This window comes from Pygocentrus nattereri, chromosome 10 (genome assembly GCF_015220715.1).
Source record: "Pygocentrus nattereri isolate fPygNat1 chromosome 10, fPygNat1.pri, whole genome shotgun sequence".
In the NCBI taxonomy this organism is placed as follows: Eukaryota; Metazoa; Chordata; class Actinopteri; order Characiformes; family Serrasalmidae; genus Pygocentrus; species Pygocentrus nattereri.
Genome location: NC_051220.1, coordinates 12,692,514 through 12,714,224, shown reverse-complemented (window position 1 = coordinate 12,714,224; position 21,711 = coordinate 12,692,514). Strand labels below are relative to the sequence as shown.

The 21,711-nt window shown below is 40.4% G+C and overlaps 1 protein-coding gene across 5 annotated transcripts in view; it reads left to right on the top strand.

Annotated features, from left to right (window-relative positions):
- Nucleotides 1-11,868: 11,868 nt before the first annotated feature.
- ank3a (ankyrin 3a) overlaps nucleotides 11,869-21,711 on the top strand; it is a 122,781-nt gene continuing 112,938 nt past the window's right edge. For 4 of the 5 annotated variants that reach the window (XM_037542141.1, XM_037542144.1, XM_037542143.1 and 1 more), the window contains exon 1: nucleotides 11,870-12,279. In XM_037542141.1, the coding sequence (XP_037398038.1) occupies nucleotides 12,160-12,279 (120 nt within the window). In that variant the 5' untranslated portion in view covers nucleotides 11,870-12,159. Of the gene's footprint in view, nucleotides 12,280-21,711 lie in introns of all 5 variants that reach the window. The other variant, XR_005130833.1, reaches the window with a different exon arrangement.

Here is a 21,711-nt window from a genome sequence, read left to right as displayed (position 1 = left end):
AAATACTGGTTAGTGACTAAAGATGAGCCTAAAAAACATTTTAATCAGCTTCATACTGAAAAATAGACAAGCTGAGCATTACAGTTAATAAGATAAACAGATAAAAATTCTAAAACGTGTCATGGCTATTGGCCTCCTAATAAACATTGTTACAGATAAGATCTAATTAGTCCTTAAATATTCATGTCTGGAGTGTTCCGGAATGAAATGATAAAGCTTTTTACTGCAGCTTCATTGTAAAGCTCTCTGATTGAGGAGAAGTGGTGACATCATCACTGCACTCAAGAGGTTTTGTGTGTAATGTGAAATCGTTAGTAATGAGGTTCTGATGGTTCTGATCATCCTGTCCTAAACGCTTGGCTTCATGGAGGAGGTTTTATGGTGGAGGAAGCATTAAAACACTACAAACATCTTGGAAACAGTGTTTCACTGCTTCTTATCCTCACTGTGTGCAAAGAAAACACTACACTGCATTTATTCATTGCAATCCAGTAGCTCCAGTTTGCAGTTTCCTCAACATGTTGATGATGGTCTGGCTGCAGACCTGCACTCTCAGTCTGATGTCAGTGCACGCTCTGCATACGACAGGGTTCTGTCTGTTTGATAAGCCAAAACAGTGAAACATGTAGGGGAGAGAGGAGCACAACATAACACATAACTTGGTTTTTATTGAATAACTTGAAAAATGTTTAAGTTGGAGTAATCATATTAGACAAGACATAGACAAGCAACTTAAACATCTCTGCTAAAAACCAACACCTGGACTTGTGCAGTGTTCCACTTTAGCCCCTCATGGGGTTCACTGTAACAGAGGGTCAGTTTAACACTTGCTAGAAAAGTCTGATCAATCAGTGCAAACAGAGTTAATTCAGTATAATTCTATGTTGTGAGAAATATATTTTCCAACAATACTGCATTATATAATATCATCTATAAGACAGACAGACAGATGAACACACATCAAGTTGTATATGAACACTGACATGAGACTGTGTGTCAAACAATGACATCACACATCAGTGAAACATGGAACACTGCTTCTGAATAACTACAGCTTTACCAACTGTTATTGTCAATTTCATTTATATATTTATGACCATTTGCTCTGAATTTTGGTGGGAGGCCACGGCTAGGAGATGTGGTGATGTGGTCAGAAGCTCACACTGCCTGACCTTCTGTAACAACTTAAAGAGTCTGTGTTAAATTGTGCCCCACGTTAGGCTGTTCCCCTCACTCCCCTACTGCTAGGCTACATGAGTTACACTGAACTGATTTGCCATATTGATGATAATGGGATTCAAAATATGGTGATTTGAAGGCCTAAGCAGAAGACATTCTGGAGGAACACCGTCCATATGGTCTCCAGGGGTCAGAAATGACTTGACGGAATTAAATAATAATAATAACATTGACTTTCCCAGCATAAGGGCATATTAGTACATGACACATCACATTACATTACAGCTCAGTGTTTACTTTGTGTCAGAGTGTGTGTGTGTGTGTGTGTGTGTGTGAGAGAGAGAGAGAGAGAGAGAGAAGGTAGTTTGGGGTGTCAGGATGCCTGAGATTTCCATGTTAACGAGCCTCAGAAACACACTGATGGTGTGTTTTTGTGTGTGTGTGTGTGTGTGTGTGTGTTGCTCTATTTGTGTCACTGGAGGTTACACGTCTGTGTCCGTTGCCGTGACAACCTCAAGGCTGGATTCTAAATTTGGTGATCAGAAGTCTCTCTTTCACACGAATGCTTGTCCCTGTAGTTGTGAGGACTTCCCCTGACTTCTGTGTGATTGTAGGCACACTGTAACACTATACCTAAACCTAAGCCTAACCGTTACCTCTGTAAGCTAGAAGCAATGTTTCTGCTTTTTTAGATTTGATTAAAAACAAATGAAAATATTGAAAAAAATGAAAGCTATTTTCGTATCATTGTGAAGACACTTGGTCCCCATTAAGGTAGCAAAGCCAGTTCACAGAAGGCGTGTACTGGGATTCTCTGATTTTCTACATATGCCAAATGTTTTACACTGATAATAAAAATGGTAATTGCGAGCATAATATCAGAATCAGAAGCCATTGTCAATGAACAGGATTCACAGACTAGGAATTTGCTTCGGCATGAAGGTGCAATAATATATCACATTAACATGCATGTGTTTACAGCTGTTAATAATAATGTACTTTAGTCCATGGTTATATATGTATACATGTGTATGCGTTAAGAGGAACTCCACCCATTATTTGAAATATCCACTTAATTAACTGGTTAAGATGTAAACAGAGTGGTTCAGAGTGGTTTGGTGTGAAATGCTTTGTTCTATACCGCTGTAAAGAAATCTGAACCATTTTACACCAAACCACTCTGAATCACTCTGTTTACATCTCAGCCACACTCAGTTACGCAGAAAATGTGAAAAATGGGTGGAATTCCTCTTGAAATGTACTTTCAGTGTTTAGTGTGTGCACTGGGGTGTGTGTGCATGTTAAGGCAAGACTCTCATTGACAACACCCACACACCAAATTAACACCTTCACTATAGTGTTCGTGAGAGACAGAGAGAGAGAGAGAGAGAGAGAGAGAGAGAGAGAGAGAGAAAGAGAAAGAGAGAGACAGAGAGGGAGAGAGAGAGAAAGAGAAAGAGAGAGAGAGAGAGAAAGAGAAAGAGAGAGACAGAGAGGGAGAGAGAGAGAAAGAGAAAGAGAGAGAGAGAGAAAGAGAGAGAGGGAGAGAGAGAGAGAGAGATAATTGCAGTGTAAGGTTTCTAATGATGTTTTTGTATCTCAGCCAAGCACTCATTGCACTCCTCTAACTCTCCCCTCTCTCTCTCTCTCTCTCACACTTTTGATCTTCCATTTGTCTGTCTCCAAAGTGTGTATATTGTTAATGGTGCTTTCACACACACACACACACACACACACCTGATGGGAATTGTGATCGGAAATATAAACATTATAACAGAAAAGTAGGCAAAGATGTTCCTCAATGAGTGAAGCCCTTGTCACACTAGATGTGACCTAGTGCTCGTGGTAAACCTGAACCACCCTGAAACTTGTTATTTCATACCGGAAAAAAGTAGGTTCTGTTTGTGTTGCTTTTTTGAATACAGCTGTCTGAATTCCCAATTTATTACTCATATAAACTTTATGTGGCGGCGCGGTGGCGTGGTGGGTAGCGCTGTCGCCTCACAGCGAGGAGGGCCTGGGTTCGATTCCCCGGCCGGGTGACCGGGGTCCTCTCTGTGTGGAGTTGGCATGTTCTCCCCGTGTCTGCGTGGGTTTCCTCCGGGTTCTCCGGTTTCCTCCCACAGTCCAAAGACATGCAGTCAGGCCAATTGGACATGCTAAATTGCCCCTAGGTGTGAGTGTGTGAGTGACTGTCTGTGTCTGTCTGTCTGCCCTGCGATGGACTGGCGGCCCATCCAGGGTGTATCCTGCCTTCCGCCCGAAGACTGCTGGGATAGGCTCCAGCACCCCCCCGCGACCCTGACGGAGAAGCGGCTTAGAAAATGGATGGATGGATGGATGGATGGATGGATGGATAAACTTTATGTAGATGATTTAAAGAGATCAACAAAGAACGCCTGACTTGCTGCCATGACTGGCTTTCTCACCGTGTGATGTACAGCTTTATGAAGAGGTGGAGATGCCTGTGGTTTCACATCATTAACCTGCTTATGGGATTTCTCCTTGTTACCTTGTCATATATAAAAGAGACTGACAATAAAAAAAGTCTAACTGTGTAAAACTGTGTTGATTTGTTTATTAGTCTAGGTTGTATTTTCTGGCATAAACACTGCAATCTATTTACTGTTTCTGAAGAAGTTCAGAATATCTCCCTTTTCTGGTTGGAGGCTTCACCCTTGAAAATAGCGCACCAGTGAGTTATGATTGTGATGTCACAACACGTGGAGGTTTGGTTGCCTCTGATTGGTCTAACTCATGTATAGGCAGCTTACAAGCTCTGTGTTATTAGGTTAAATTTCCCCACTTAAAACGTAAGACAGTGTTTTTGACAATGTAGTCTATAATCTTAAAATACAGCAGCTACAGATTTGAAAATTGCATCCTGTGAAACTGCGATGTTGAAATAAAGATACTGAATGTTTCAGCCCTAAAATGTGCCTGGTGTGAAATGAGCTTGAGCTCTAGTGTTGCTCTGTATGACTGTCAGGTTGCACCGAAATTGTACTGCACACAGCATGCAACTCACAACATGCAACTAGTTTCATGAAAGCTGCACTGTGTGAAGGCAGAGTGAGAGCCGTGTGGGCTGAGAGGCTGAGAGTCACAGTGCACTGACCAGCTTAGAGACTGTTTATTATCACACAAGAATATTATAAATAATAAGAAACTAAGCTTTCACTGAAGCTCAGAGCTCTAGTACATGTTTCTGTGCATCTACTCTGAATACCACTGTATAATAACACTCACTCTGCCCCCATGTGGTGGAAACATAAACTGCAGCCTCACTCACACTGAGCTCTGGGTGTGGGTGTGGGTATGTGTGTGTCTGGGGGGGATCCCTCTGCTAAACTGGGCTAATGTTCAGGACCACCGATAACTCACTCGTGCTCTATAACCACAGAGGGAGAGAGTGTTACTGGGGGCGAGTGATAAAGAGGGAAGGAAAGATAAAGAAGGTGACCTTGATTTGTTTTCTCTAAAATGATACAGAGAAAAGGGTAGGAGGATAAAAGGGAAACAGGGAAAGACACAGGAGAGAGAGAGAATAGAGAAAGTAAGAAAGAAAGAAAGAAAGAAAGAGAGACAGAAGAAAAGGGGAGCAGTGGAAGGTGGACAAAGGAAAATGAAAGAGAGATAGGGAGAGAGAGAGAAAGAAAGAGAAAAGAGAAGGAGAGAGAGAGACAGAAAGAAATATAAGAGATTCAAGGTGGAAAAGGAAAAAGAGAGAAAGAGGAAGGGAACAGAGAAAGACAGAGAGAGAGAAAGGGAGAGAGCACAAAAAATCGAGAGAAAGAAGGAGGGGTAGAAAGAGGAAAAAAGGAAAAAGAGGAGAGAAAGACATGATGTATTTTTTTATATTTAAACTCTGTAAGAGAGAAACAGACAGAGGGATGTGAGAGCCTGTAGTGGGAACCTGACCTGGATCTCTCTCTCTCTCACACACACACACACACACACACACACACACACACACACACACACACACACACACACACACACAGTATGTGCAAGTAGAGCAGTAGGGCCAGGGTTGTGTGGATCTGATACAGTGAATATAGAACCATCTCATACACCTTCACTCCCAGTGCCCAGTCCTTGTCCTGGAGGTTTCCCACACTGGAGAGTTCAGATCCAGCACACACACATGGTCTTCATTACCTGTATTAGGTGTGGTGGATTAGTGGTGCAGCACATCGCTTATGATTTCTCGGATTTTCACTAATTGGCCACTTTATTTGAAACCCTACCATGTGCTCCCACTAACTGGCCACTTTATTAGAAACACTTGCCTTGTGCTTCCACTAACTGGCCACTTTATTAGAAACACCCACCTTGTGCTTCCACTAACTGGCCACTTGATTAGAAACACCCACCTTGTACTTCCACTAATTTGCGACTCTGTTAGCCCGGTGTATTTATAAACACATTGCTAATGTTAGCTAGTCAGCTGGTTACTTAGCCAATTTGATTGGATGTTATTCTACAATGTATAACAGAATAAGAGAAGAGAGAGAACAGAAGAAACAAAAGAAAGATGAGAGAGAGAGAGAGAGAGAGAGAGAGAGAGAGAGAGAGAGACTGTGAAATATGCTAAAGCATTGCTGAACCCTGATTGACCTCTCACCTCAGGGCTTTGACATTTCTAGTTTTCAGGTTTAGCTGAAGTGCAGCTGCAGAGGTCGTGACCTGGAGTGTGCTTGTCCCTGCTTGGCTGAGCGGGATGATGGGACTGCAGGTGTTTAGGATGTCCATGCTTCACTGGCTGTAGGAGTGTGGGTACATGTGTGAGTGAGGTCATTAGAAGGTTAAATTCCTGGAGTAATGGGTTAATAAAGTGTGTTTATTATTCTGCCGTAACACATCAGTATCATTACTCTGTACCTGGATCAGATACATTCCACCCCAAACCTCATTCAGCGCTGATGCTGCATATTTTTGATGACTGAAATTGTCATTATCAGTGAGAATACGGAGCTATGAGAATACAGGATATTATAATGCTCTTTGTGTCATACACATCCTGTACATTCCTTCGGCTGTGCTTATGTTCAGTGTTGGATGACAGTGTTGAGCTGTTCTCTTTATGAACACTAGAGGGCAGCAGAGCGCTGGTGGAACATTAAGAGCTCTTTTTAATGAAGCAGAAAATGTCCATCTGCATGTGAACAGCACTGAATGTGAACTCAGAGTTTACTTGTTTTAATATTTTTTAATATATAAGTCAGTGTTTGATTGCCTCATCTTCAAATTTCAGCCAGAGTAAGGCTGGCCTCCTCCCTTAAACGTTGCTACGAAACACTAGAGGGCGCCAGAGAGAATGGTCAATGAATGGGGGTCAATTGAGCTAAAGAGCTTTTATGTATAAACTTATGAACATTTTTCCATTTTTCTGTAGTAAACAGATTTTGGGCAGCAGAATGCTAAAATTACTGCTACTAAGCACTGACTGAACTAAGCATTACTTCTACTGAGTGCTGATTGGTTAGCATTACTACTACTGAGCACTGATTGGTTAGCATTACTGCTACTGAACGCTGATTGGTTAGTATTACTGCTACTGAGTGGTGATTGGTTAGCATTACTCCTACTGAGTGCTGATTGGTTAGTATTACTGCTGCTGAGTGCTGACTGGTTAGTATTACTACTACTGAGTGCTAATTGGTTAGCATTACTGCTACTGAGCGCTGAGTGGTAAGAATTACTGCTGCTGAGCGCTGATTGGTTAGCATTAATGCTACTGAGTGCTGATTGGTTAGTATTACTGCTGCTGAGTGCTGACTGGTTAGCATTACTGCTACTGAGTGCTAATTGGTTAGCATTACTGCTACTGAGCGCTGAGTGGTAAGAATTACTGCTGCTGAGCGCTGATTGGTTAGCATTAATGCTACTGAGTGCTGATTGGTTAGTATTACTGCCGCTGAGTGCTGATTGGTTAACATTACTGCTACTGAGTGCTGATTGGTTAGCATTAATGCTACTGAGTGCTGATTGGTTAGTATTACTGCCGCTGAGTGCTGATTGGTTAACATTATTGCTACTGAGTGCTGATTGGTTAGTATTACTGCTACTGGCTGGGTTGGTTAACATTATTTTTTGTTTGAATATAATTTATAATCTAAAAATGTTTTACATGGCTCTGGTCCCAAGGAAAAATAAACAAATAAACAAACAAGAAATGAAAAAATGCAGTTATGAACATGAAATGTTCACCACTGCGGCAGAAACACCACTGGCCCTGTGTATCTGAGTGAATTAGACAGGCCAGTGTGATGTTGAGGTCAAAGGGTCAATGACACTCGGGACAGATGGAGCGTAGGTAATTCTCCAGAGCTGACTAGGTAGATGGGACTGTCTCCATGGAGATAGGGTGTAATGGACATCTAAGAGGGTATCTCATGAAATTCTGTAGCAGAACACAGAAAAGGACAAATAGTCTGGAGTTCAGAGAGCCTGGAGTTTAAATCTTCTGGAGTTTAGTCAAACGTTTAAAGATGTGCAAGTTTTGGACGTCTGGAATTTAAAGATTCTGGTGTTTAGAGTCTGGAGTTTAGAGTATTTGGAGTTTAGATTATGGAGTGTAGAATTTACATTTTAGAGCATCTGGAGATTTAAGTGTGTGGAGTTTAAAGAGTCTGGAGTTTAAAGATTCTGGAGTTAAAAATATCTGGAGGTTAAAGATTCTAAAGTTTAAAGAATTTAGAGCCTAAAGTGTCTGGAGTCAAAAATTTCTGGTCTTTAAATAGTCTGGAGTTTAAAGTTTCTGGAGTTTAAAGTTTCTGGAGATTAGTGATACTAGAGTTTAGAATAGTGAAACTCACTATTGCAGATAATGAGAATCTTTGTGCTTTTAGAACTTTTTTTTAAGAATCTCCGCTTTCCCATGAAAGATATTCGAGCTATTTTAAACAACAACAATCCGTAAGTGCAAAACTGTTAAGTAACCAGTATCTCACTGCATAGTTGCCCTTTACAATGTTGTTTTATTTTACATTTTCTTTTTTACTAATTTACTAACTTTTTCAGCTGTTTCCTCTTAAATGTACTGACACCTTTACAGTCTTTTCAAATGTAGCTCTGCTGTTGTGCTGGTGTGTTTTGTTATGTCGCCCTGCTTTTCCTCTGAGGCGTCTCTGCAGACTCAATTGCCCAGTTTATGATGAGGGGCACAGAAACCAGAGATGTGCCAGAGCAGGTTTATGAAGTGGGTGGTTGAAGCTGGTGGACAAATTTGGCTCCAAAATAAAGAGGTTTGGGTTTGATCTCAGCTGATAACACACTGTTCACACATTTGCTTCTCTCTCTCTCTCTCTCTCTCTCTCTGTCTTTTTCCTGGAGCCATGCCAGTGTTTCTGAATCAGCTTTTCAGGAATCGTTTAGCAGGCCTGTTGTCGGGAGTGCTGGGCTCAGCTCCTCTGGCACCATTAACACAAAACCTTCCTTCATGGATAGATGGTAGATGGATAGATAAATGGAGGGATGTTTCCGCACAGTGGAGTTGCAGATAGCTGTGTGTGGTTGGAGAAAGGGGAGGTGAGTGTCTGTATTTGGCTGGTTGCCCTGTCTGAAGGGTAAATTGACCCATTATAGCAGACTGGAACAGTAGGAAGCAGGCCAGGCCAAGGGCGAGCCAACAGAACACACATACAGAACTGGAGTTTCTGAAAGCTGAAGCTGGGCGTACTCTCTCACGGCTCTCAAAGTCCGAAAGCATCGCACTGAAAATGTCAAAATAAAAAAAAAAATCCAAATCTCCTCAACATCCCACAATACAAGCAAAGTTAAACTGGAGTGGACAGTTTACAAACTGACATGTGATTGAAATTTTAAATGGAGTGATTGGACGTCTGTTTCCATTCGCTATAAACATCATAACAGCTCAACACAAGCTCCATCTCTTCTGTGTGCACATCTCCTCACCTGTTCTCTCTCCTGGCTCTCTCATTGGCTGTTGCTGAAATTACTCGTTCAGTTATGTCAAGAACATTTTGAGCTGTAATAAATCAGTTGTGTGTAAATATTAGGTGGTCTCTAATCATCCCAGTCGATCTTAAGATTCAGATTAGCTCCCAGTCTGGAAAAGCACTTCAGATTGTGGTTAAATCAGGCTAAAATTGCGTGAAGTAGAACTTCAAACATCAGACAGTTACAGAAAGTGTTCAATTCAAAATGCTTAATAATGTTAATTTCATCCACACAGTCGTTCTGACAGACTGTAATACACTACAGGAAGTGTAGGGGGCAATATGGATCCATTGTTTCATTTAAAAAGCTCTCTGTAATGTTCATATGATCCATATGGACATGAACAGACCATAGTCTGAAACAGACAGTAAGTAAGGGAGGAGGGACTTGTCAGAATTGTGCAAATAGTCACTTGATCTGTAGATAATCAGTTTGTACTTGCCTCCTATTGAGATAAATATACTGGTCGTTGTGTTTTTGTTTATGTTTTTGTCCATAGTATTTCTAATTATTACTGCTTTCAGTACTGAATCTTCTCAGTGACTGATTGTTTTTTATGTGAATCCCATGTCAATACACAGACACACACATACACACACACACACACACACACACACACACACTCACATATAACGCCCCTGCTTCTGTAAGTGCAGTTCCCTCTCAAACATCAGCCCCTCCCCCGGCACTCTCCTATTGGCTGTTACCTAGCAACAAGGTTCATATTGGCATAATTGGACACTCTTGGATGCCCTGACTGATGAAGAGCTGCAGAATTCACTCCTGCTATACAACCTCCCTTCACAACCCCCTTTGCAACCCCCTCCCCAAATTTTTGCCACCTGCTTATGAGTTTGTGTGTGAACAGACGGAGTGAATTTCACGGTGTGTGTGTGTGTGTGTGTGTTATGAAGAGACTGCATAATCCATTCAATCTAGTCTACACACACACACACACCCCTATTGAAAATTCCAATATGGCGGTGGCCGGCCCCTCACACTGACACCATCACTGATTACTGCATGTGACTGAGAGTTTGTGCGTCAGTGTAAAAGAGTGTAATAATGCAGGATTATTTTAAAGTCCTCTGAATACAGATAAACATTCACTCTCGATATTTATCATAATACATTATTTAAATAATAATCTTATAATCATATTATTTGTATGTTCAGTATTAATTTTAGCAGTGTTTTATTCTTTCTGTGCTCTAAAGACTAAGCACATCATTTTTGTTTCGTTGGACTGTATTGGTACGGCAGTGTAACTATAACATGACTGTATGGTGTATGACTACATGACTATTGTTATGACTGTATTTGTAAGTTTGCATGACAATGTGAATAGATGACTATTGGTAAGACAGTATGACTCTATTGGTAAGACCATATGGCAGTGTAAATATATGACTATATTGGTATGCATTATGGCAAAGTGACTGTATGACTGTTTGTAAGACTGTATGACTGTATTGGTAAGACTGAATAACAGTATGAATGTATGAATGTATTGGCAAGATTGTATGATTGTACTGGTAAGACTGTATGACAGTGTGATTGTGTAGCCGTATGACAGTGTAACTGAATGACTGCATTTGTAAGACTACATGACAATGTGACTGTATTTGTTAGATTGTATGACTGTATGAGAATGTATAACTGTTAGTAAGAATGTATGTAAGAACTATATGGCTGCATGACTGTACTGGTATGACTGTATAACAGTGTGACTGTGACTGATATTTGATAGACTGAATGACTGTATTTGTAAGACTGTATGACAGCATGAATGTATGACTGTATTGATATAATTGTATGACTGTACTGTACCAGTATGATTGTGTGATTGTATGACTGTATTGGTATGATCACATGATTGTATGACTGTATTACTGTATTGGTAGGACTGTATGACAGTATAAGTGAATTGGTATGACTCTGTGACTGTATGACTGTATTTGTTTGACTGTATGACTGCATTGGTAAGACTGTACGGCAGTGTGAATACATAACTGTATTGGTATGACCGTAAGACAGTATGGTAGTGTGGCTGTATGACTGACTATGTCAGTGAGAATGTATGACTATATTGGTACAATTGTATGACTGCATTTGTGAGACTGTTTGACTGTATCAGTTTGATTGCATGACTGCATGACTATACTGGTATGGCTAGATGACTATTGGTATGATTGTATGACTAGGTGACTGTTATGGTATGATTGACTGTATTGGTATGATTGTATGGCTATGACTTTACTGGTAAGATTGTGTGAGTATAGCTCACATAATAGTAAGTTTAACTGTTTAGAAATAAACAGACAGACGAACAAACAAGGTCTTTCTGAGGTACACATTTCTACACATATAGAACTGGGTTCTTTATTGGCATAATCTATATAAACTGTAATGTAATGATGTAAGGAATGATGCTAATATTGATGAATAAATAAATAAATAAATAAAGTTTAAAATGTCAAATGTATATGTATACGTGTGCGTGTGCGTGTGAGTGTCCCCACACAGGTAGGACGGCCGAGTAGAGAATGATGGTTTCCGTAGTAACTGCCCCAGCGCCCCCCTTCCTCCTCCTTCACTCATGCCTGGTGATGCTGGTGTGTGTGTGTGTGTGTGTGTGTGTGTGTGTGTGTGTGTGTGTGTGTGTGTGTGCGCGTGTGCGCGTGTCCTCTCCTCCTCCTCCTCCTCCTCCTCCTCTCCAGATACACCATCCCGACCACCACATGAGAGAGAAAGAGAAAAGGAGAAGGAGGGATAGTTCCTTTTCTCCTCTCCTCATCCCTCCAACACTGGATTATGACTGTCTCTTTTTTCTCCATTCGGAATAACGCTCAGCTTTGAAGATAGAATTTTTTTTGTGTCTGAACTGGAGATTTTAAAATAGGGTGTGTGTGAGGGTGTGTGTGTGAGTGTGTGCATGTGTTTGTGTGTGTTTGTGTGTGTATGTGTGTGTGTGTGTGTATGTGTGTGCGTGGTTGCCGTGGGGACCTCTAAATCATGGCTCATGCGGCGTCTCAGATAAAGAAGAATAAAGATGTGGACATTAACGCTCTGGAAGACGACAAAGAGCAGCGGAAGAGAAAAAACAGAAAACACTCACGAGAGCAGAAGAAGAAGGTATACACACACACACACACACACACATGTGTGATGGAGAAGAGCAGCCTCATTTCAACACAGCAGGGTGTGTGTGTGATATGCATAATGCTAACTGGTGCCTATTCACTTTCATTGCTTGTTAGCAACATTAGTGTTGCTGACTGAACTGTTCCTTTAAATGCTAACTGGTGGCTATTTAGTTTCATTTATCATTAGCAGCATTTAGCTTTTTTGACTGAATTGTCCCTTTGAATGTTAACTGATGTAACATTTTGACTGAACTGTTCCTTTGCATGCTTATTGGTAGCCATTCACTTTCGTTCACTGTTAGCAACATTTAGCTTTTAGGGCTTTTCTAGTAGCTCTTCACTTTCATTCATTTTCAGTGTGTGTGTGTGTGTGTGTGTGTGTGTGTGTGTGTGTGTGTGGGTGGGTGGGTGGTTGTATGTGTATATGTGTGTGTGTGTGTGTGTGTGTGTGTGTGTGTGTGTGTGTGTGTGTGTGTGTTTGTGTGTGTGTGTGTGTGTGTGTGTTCTGCAGGTACAGGTCAGCTCACCTGTTCTTAAATCAATAGCTTGGCCGTTCATGCTACTGTGGCTAACGATGAATGAAAGTTAATGGGTTTCAGTTAGCACCGTGTCAAAATCAGAATGCTAAACATTTCCTATTCATTTTTATTCACTGTTAGCAATGTTAGCGATTGTGATTGAGGCGGTGCTTTAAGATGGCAGCGTTCTATTAGCTGAACCTCTGCAGCAGCAGCAAGGTTACACACACACACACACACACACATACACACACGCGCGCGCGCACACACACACACACGAGAGTGCTGTGTGTATGTGTGTACAGACACTTGTGCATTAAACATTAGCGTGTGATTTATTGATGTACAGACTAAAGGAATGAAGCACATGTACAGTAGCACACGTGTAGGACAGGAAGGACGATGATAAATGAGGTCACATGACCTGAAACACGCTGTGTGTGTGTCTGTGTGTTTGGTGAGGTATATTGTGTTCCTAAATGAACAATATAACCACACATGCTAACGTGGCTAATGAAAGCTAGTATTTTACCAATCTGCATATGCTAATTTGCATAATTGTTAATTGCTAATTGCTGTGTGTTTTCCTTTGTTGTTGTTGCCATCAGCTGCTTTCTGACTGAACAACAGTTTTATTCACTGAACAGATTCACAGTAATAACAGCTGTGTGACTGAAATGCTCTGAAAACAGCTGGAAAAGATGGATGAGACTCTCTCTCTCTCTCTGAAATGACAGGAAGAGAGGAACAGAAAGATGAAAAGACTGAAGAAGTATGTGCTGGCATCTTTAGCTATGAGAGAGAAAAGGAGATAGAGAGAAAATGGAGAGAGAGAGAGAGAGAGAGAGAGAGAGAGAGAGGCCGAAACTATATAGATGGAGTTTAATGTATTCTGAGAAGGTAATTGTGCTGTATTGTGGGACACACACACACGTTAGCTCCATCACATCCATCAGCTCAGACATTAGACTGCAGTGTCCCCCCACCCCCACCCAGCAGTCCACTACACATGCTAAGCTCTATATATCATCTATATACCTACACAAAGTCAAATATATTTTATATATCAGCTTCTCACAGATCTATTCACATCACATTAGTGAAAACACAGAGATTATAAATATGCACATGTGAATATGCTAATATGTAATTAGCACAGCTATATCAAACAGTCCAGACTGAACAGGTTTGGGCTCAGTTCCTCACAGCTGGATCAGTGAGTGAGGTTAGCAGTGAAACCATTATAACACCAGTCCATACTGGAGATGGGATTCCAGCTTAGAGAGAAAACTGCACTTGTATTTGAACCACAAGCTAGTTTAATTCTTTTTTAGTGCTGGTAGCCTGTGACATCATGATAGTATTAATAATAACTTTATTAGTATATCACCTTTCGTTCATAAAAATGCAGCTGAAAGTGATTCACAATCATATAAATTATTAAACAGGCAAAACGCTCCATTGGAGACAACTTACCGAGTCAGAATTGTACACAGTGGTGGTGATAGGAACCAGACGTCCACTACTAAAAGCTCCCTCACAGAAAATGTTTACATGAAATGGTTATGAATTCACTGCCTGATGTCTGAGACACTGTTTTGTGATAGTTATGATACTCCATTCATGGTGGAGGGATACATAATATGCAGGGCGCTGTGCAGCAAAATAGTCCCCAAAGAAAACTTATTATCTCAGATTTTCCACTGTTTCCCATCATCAACATTCCATATAAACTCAGAAGATATGTGTAGGTTCACTGGTGGTTTTGGATAGTAAATAAAATGTCTGTTTGTGTTGTAGTCATGGCGACCCCTGGTTCCTATCACCACTACTGTAAAGAAATCTGAACCATTTCATAGCGAACCACACTTTTTTCACATTGTATTTGAATCTCTTTAGAATGTGGTATCATGTGCTGCTTTCGGAGACCTCTAGGTGCTTCACATTGCCTGACAGGTTCTTTTTAAGTGATGTTTAGATTCAGCAGGTCTGGCAGTGATCATGTCTGGGTGTGGCTAGTGAAATTGAACCCAACAGGCAATTGAATTGGGCTACCTGGTTGATTTAGTAGGATTACATTTTTACTTTCTTTACATACGGCCATGTTGGGCTAACATTTTTCCTTCAGTTCCTTCAATCATCGTTTAAAAACAGCATTTTGTGTTCAGTTGTGTTGCCTTTGTGTAATATTAAAAGTAGTTTGATTATCTCAAACATTGAAGTGTGACAAATATGCAGAAATGAAAGAAAATGGGAAGAGGGTATGTTAAAAATCAGGTATGTTAAAAAGGCAAAAATAAAATTAAAAGAAGTGCTTGTTTAATAAAAATAAACAAATTGAAACATGCACAATTAAACCTTAAAATGTAAAGAAAATAGAATAAAATGAGCACAGAATGAAAATGGAAAATAACAATAGATTGAATAAAAAAAGATTTGAAATAAAAACAGGAACAGAACTGGGCTTTGACCTAACCCTGTCCTAGTACCGAGCAGAGACATTATAAAGGAGGAGGAGACGGTCACTGGTTGGAATATGAATGGGAAACTCATAATACTCAACAAGGTGTCTGTTTATGGAGAAAATCCTGTCCTTCAATAAAAAGAGGTAGTCAACATGCAGGTTACACTGAGATTAGGAAAGCCCCCCCCTTATTGTGGAGATCTACATGAACACAGTAACCAAAACAATGCGAAAATGTACTGTTTTACTGTGTCCACTCACTGTCCACTCTATTAGACACTCCTACCTTGACTTCTACCTTAACTTGTAAAGTTAGAGATGATACCTCATCTGCTGCTGCACAGTTTGTGTTGGTCATCCTCTCGTCTTTCATCAGTGGTCACAGGATTCTGCCCACAGGACACTGTTGGCAGGATGTTTTTGGTTCTCAGTCCAGCACTGATACTGGGGTGTTTAAAGTGTAGCAGCATTGCTGTGTCTGATCCACTCGCATCAGCGCAACACACACTAACACACCACCACCATGTCAGTGTCACTGCAGTGCTGAGAATGACCCACCTCTCAAATAATACCTGCTCTGTGGGGGTCCTAAGCACTGAAGAATGGGGTAACAAAGAATGCAGAGAAACAGAAACTACAGTCTTTAACTATAGGACTACAAAGTGAAACTGTGTGGTCAGTGGAGCTGATTAAATGGATAATGAGTGTAGATACAGGGTAAAAGTGCTCAGTGAAACCAATTTATTTTGTGACATGGGTATTTAAAACCCTTCAAGCAGTCTAGTAACTCTGTAAGGCCACAACATTGCAACAGTCCACATATCTAGCACCTCAAGCAGAGGTTTCCAGAGTGCATCCAGAGAGGATCCCTCTGCTTTCATGTCCCAACTCTCAGGTTTAGGTATTTTTGTTTGTCTGTTTTAGGCTCTGGTTCTTCTTTCATGGATTCTGAGAAGAGGCCTTGAAAGTCTCTATTTCTGGAGGCTGCAGTGAAGCTCTCTGTATTCAGCCATTTATTGATCTGGGAGCTGTTGTGATTAGTTTTATTACCAACCTGGTACGTCAGGGTGTCAGAGAGAGTGGGACATGCAGCAGGAGAGGGAAGGGAGGCTGTATGGGGTGTGTGATTGACTTTACAGAGGTCGTTTGAAGGTCAGCTGGCTGTATTCAGTCTCAGTGAGGCTGCAGATGTGTTCACACAGAACAGGAGCTATTTATGTTTTTCTTTTCCTGTTTGTGCACAGTTAGTTATAATAAATCACTATATTTCATCACATGATTACTGAGGTGGCTTGTTTAGATTCTAGCTCATCTCGAAACTTTTCACTGATTATTTTGAAATTGGGTTTCCTGTGTTTTGATCAGTTGATCATAGCGATGTGGCTGTAGTGGAGCTCCTCCTGGTGTAGCTTCTCTTTCTGCTTTTGTATTATGCTTGTTGTATTATGTTGAATTGTATGAGATGCGGGACGCATGCGAAAGATTTTCTGTTCTGACTCATTTTGTGGTCACTACACGTCCCAGTCTGTGAGCACTGTGCAGTATATGGAGGCCATTCATCCTTTACTCTCAAAGCATTGACTACACCCTTCACTCACCAACTCATACTACTGTGTCTAGACCCAGATAGCAAAATATATCAGTCTGCACGCTTGATAAGGTCGGCACCCTGCTGACTGCTGGTCCACCCTCGGACCACCCAGATGTCCTGCATAGGAGCTCTAACTAGTTTATAATGTCCTCAAGCAGATTTTAAATTACTTTTATTTTAGAAAATAAACTAAGACAATTATTACATCTGAGAGAAAAAAAAATGACTAGATTAGGAGAAAATGTGCTGGCACTGAGACAGATTAAAACTATTTACTAAACTTATTTACAAAGTATAACTAAACAAAGGAAGGAAGGAAATATAAGTAAATTGTACTGTAATTGGAAAATGTGTGATGATAAGTGGAATTTTGTCTAATACTCTGCTTAAACACTGGTGGGCGGCCCAGAAACACTGAGCAAAATGCTAGTGGACCACCAGCTTTGCCATCAGCAGGCCAACAGTGGAACGCTATCCTCTTGCTATCAGAAGAACATTTCTATTTCTTTACTTTAATGTACTCTTCTCCTTTAAAGATCTCCTGTGGTCAAAAATCCTCTGGTGTGGCTTATAATGACAAAGACTGATATTTGTTCTCATTTCATTAAAAAACAGATTTATAGAGTATTTCTGAAAAAAGGGAACTCATGGGGCACTATTTATCCGCTTTGTCATTCACGAATGAGTTTACCGCTGTGTTACATCACCTTTCCTTTTAACAACACTCAATAAGCGTTTGGGAACTGAGGACACTAATTGTTGAAGCTTTGTAGGTGGAATTCTTTCCCATTCTTGTGTGATGTACAACTTCAATTGCTCAACGGTCTGTGTTGTCGTATTTTGCGCTTCATAATGCGCCACAAATTTTCATTGGGAGACAGGTCTGGACTGCAGGCAAGCCAGTCTAGTACCCGCACTCTTTTACTACGAAGCCACACTGTTGTAACACGTGCAGAATGTGGCTTGGCCTTGTCTTGCTGAAATAAGCAGGACGTCCCTGAAAAAGACGTTGCTTGGATGGCAGCATATGTTGCTCCAGAACCTGTATGTACCTTTCAGCATAAATGGTGCCTTCACAGATGTGCAAGTTACCCATGCCATGGGCACTAACACACCCCCAGACCATCAGAGATGCTGGCTTTTGAACTTTGTGCTGATAACAATCCGGACAGTCCTTTTCCTCTTTGGCCCGGAGGACACGACGTCCATGGTAAACAGTTGTCCAGACCACAGGACACTTTTCCACTTTGCGTCAGTCCAGGTTTTTAATGCAGTGCTGCCTGAGAGATCGAAGGTTACAGGCATTCAATGTTGGTTTTCTGCCTTGCTGCTTACTTGCAGAGATTTCTCCAGATTCTCTGTTTCTTTTGATGATATTATGGACTGTAGATGATGAAATCCCTAAATTCTTTGCAATTGCACATTGAGAAACGTTGTTGTACTATTTGCTCACGCAGTTGTTCACAAAGTGGTGAACCTCGCCCCATCCTCGCTTGTGAACGACTGAGCCTTTCAGGGATGCTCCCTTTATACCCAATCATGACACTCACCTGTTTCCAATTAACCTGTTCACCTGTGGAATGTTCCAAACAGGTGTTTTTTGAGCATTCCTCAACTTTCCCAGCCTTTTGTTGCCCCTGTCCCAACTTCTTTGGAATGTGTTGCAGGCATCAAATTCAAAATGAGTGAATATTTGCAAAAACCAATAAAATTTATCCGTTTGAACTTTAAATATCTTGTCTTTGTAGAGTATTCAATTGAATATAGGTTGAAAAGGATTTGCAAATCATCGTCTTCTGTTTTTATATATGTTTTACACAACGTCCCAACTTCATTGGAATTGAGGTTGTATATAACAAACACAACCTCATTTCTAAAAAGTTGGAACGCTGAATGTAAATCATAATTTTAAATGAAAATACTACAAAGACAACATATCAAATGTTGAAACCGAGAAATGTTTTTTTTTATATGCCCATATTTAATTTGGTGCCGATAACACCTTTCAAAAAAGTTGGGATGGGGGCACGTTTACCACTGTGTTTCATCACCTCTTCCTTTAACAACACTCTGTAATCTTTTGGGATCTGAAGAGACCAACGGGTGTAATTTTGAAATTTAAATGTTTTCCCATTACTGTTTGATATAGGATTTCAGCTGTTCATGGTCTCGTTTTTTTTTTTTTTTTTTTCAATTCATAACGCGCCAAATGTTTTCATGGCAGGCAGGCCAGTTTAGCGCCCAGACTCTTTTAATATTCAGGCCCAGAGAATCCTGTTTGGGGTCCTGTTAATATATGTTTTCTTTTTTGGCTTTAAAGTTTTAATGCATTTGTAGATGCAGTGCCAAACTGTTTTCACAGACAGTGGTTTTCAGAAGTGTTTCTGAGCTCATGCAGTGATTTCCACTACAGAATCATGTCTGTTTTCATTCAGTGCCACCTAAGGTCACAAAGATCACGGCCAGCAAATACTGTTTTTTGTCTCTTGTGAACAGAGATTTCTCCAGATTCTCTGAATCTTTCAATGTTACTATGTACCATAGATGATGAAAAGCATCAAGCATCAACGTGGCTGCTATTTTATGTTCAGAAACACTGTTGCTGTATTTGATCATGCAGTCTTTCGCAGAGTGGTGATCCACTCTTCATCATAACTTCTAAAAGACTCTCTGAGATGTTACTGACCTGTTGTCACTCAACCACCAGGTGTTTTTTTTTTTTTATTACACAATTTTACCAGCTTTTTGTTGCCCCCCGTCCCAAATGGCATCAAATTCAAAATGAGTATGTTTTTTCAAAAAGCATAACATTTCTCAGTTTCAACATTTAATATGTTGTCTTTGTACTATTTTCAATTAAATATTGGGTTTAAATGATTTGCACATCATTGCTTTTTATTTATTTACATTTTGCACAGCAACTTTTTTGGAAATATATATATATATATATATATATGTGTGTGTGTGTGTGTGTGTGTGTGTGTGTGTATACATATACATATGTGTGCGTGTGTGTGTGTGTGTGTGTGTGTGTCTGTGTGTGTGTGTGTGTGTGTGTGTGTGTGTGTGTGTGTGTGTGTGTGTGTGTGTGTGTGTGTGTTTCTGCAGGTGGAGGTTATAGAGGTTAAGTGTTTAGTGAGGTTTGTCCCTGGTGGGTTGCTATGGATTCCACACATAAGCAGAAATACTACACACACACATATACACACACACACACACACACACACACACACACACACACACACTCGTGGGGGTGGTGTAGTTGAGGGTTGTGGTGTGATGAATGAGGTTTGATACACTGTGGGGGATTAACCAGAGAGCTGAATATTCTATCAGCACACGCTGAAGAACAGAGATAGTTACTCTGAACACAAAGCGGTGGGGAAGGGGGAGGGGTGTCACTGTTAGAGCCATGGGGGTCTTACAGGGAGGGTAACAGTAAGGTCTACACACCCAGTCCCTCTGTTTTTACTACAGTAAGGTCTTGTATATGTAGTAAAACCAGAGAAAAACATTTTTTAAAAAAACTACAGAACCAAGAAATTACTGACTTTATAAAGCGCTAAATCATTTATTTTCAGTCCCTGAGGGTAACATTATGGTTCTGCATCAGGTTTGGACATTAATACACACAGATACTTACATATACATATACTTGTGGAACATGTAATTGTTACATATAGCTATCATTATCCTACGTTGAAAGGTAAAATAAAAGTGACAGCTTTTATTATTGCTGTTGTTGGAAGAAATCATATCTCCAAAATGGTAACTTTACAGGAGAGGGAAAAGCATAATTGACATTTAATGTAAGTAATGGAACCAAATGGAACCAGACTTTTTTTCCAAGTCATTTTGGGCCATTTCTTTTGGTCCATTCATCATGAACACACAATGTAAAGTGCAAATTATGTGAAACACTAAAAAGAACAGAACAGAGATGCAAGGTTTTGGTCCAACAACAGCGATATATAAAACACACAGGGAATGTATTAGGGTTACATGATGGTGAACTCACAGAATACTGTGGAGTTCTGAGTTATGAGGACTGCTTTGATCGTTGTTTGAACAGAAATTATCACGACCCGCCCCGAGCTGACGCCAACCTTTCACTGACAGCTAACACATACATGCACGCTCACACTAACACACACACCCACACTCACACACACACGCACACACACAGACACACTCACTCACTCACTCAGTAAATGTCCTGTAGTGCCATAACAGTGTCACATCAGTAACTTAGTCTACAGTGTGTGGAGATGCTGAATGGAATTCAAGCTGGTTAATGCTGGGCTGGTGTTGGTCTGTTGCTGGTTTAGCTAGTCCTCCAGTATGGTTATACTGGTTGAACATTGTACCAACATCCAAAACACAACATATCGAAACAAAACCTTGTATCTCTGTTTTTGTTGATCTTCAGTTTTGACATAATTTGAAAATGCATGATGGCCTGTATATTGTGTGTAAATTTCATGAAGGATGGACCAAAATAAATAACTTGGAACAAAATCTAGTTCCATTGACTTACATTGAAAGTAATGCATGTTTTTTTTTCCTTTTTCTGTAAAGTTTCATTAGCTAAGATGGTGATTATTTTGCCGGTGACTGTAGTTTTATTTGTTTGTGATTGTTCTGTCAGTGACTGTAGTTTTGTTTGTGATTGTTGTGCCAGTGACTAGTTTTATTTGTTTGTGATTGTTCTGCTAGTGACTGTAGTTTTATGTGTTTGTGATTGTTCTTTCAATGACTGTAGTTTTATGTGTTTGTGATTGTTGTGCCAGTGACTAGTTTTATTTGTTTGTGATTGTTTTGTCAGTGATTGTAGTTTTATTTATTTGT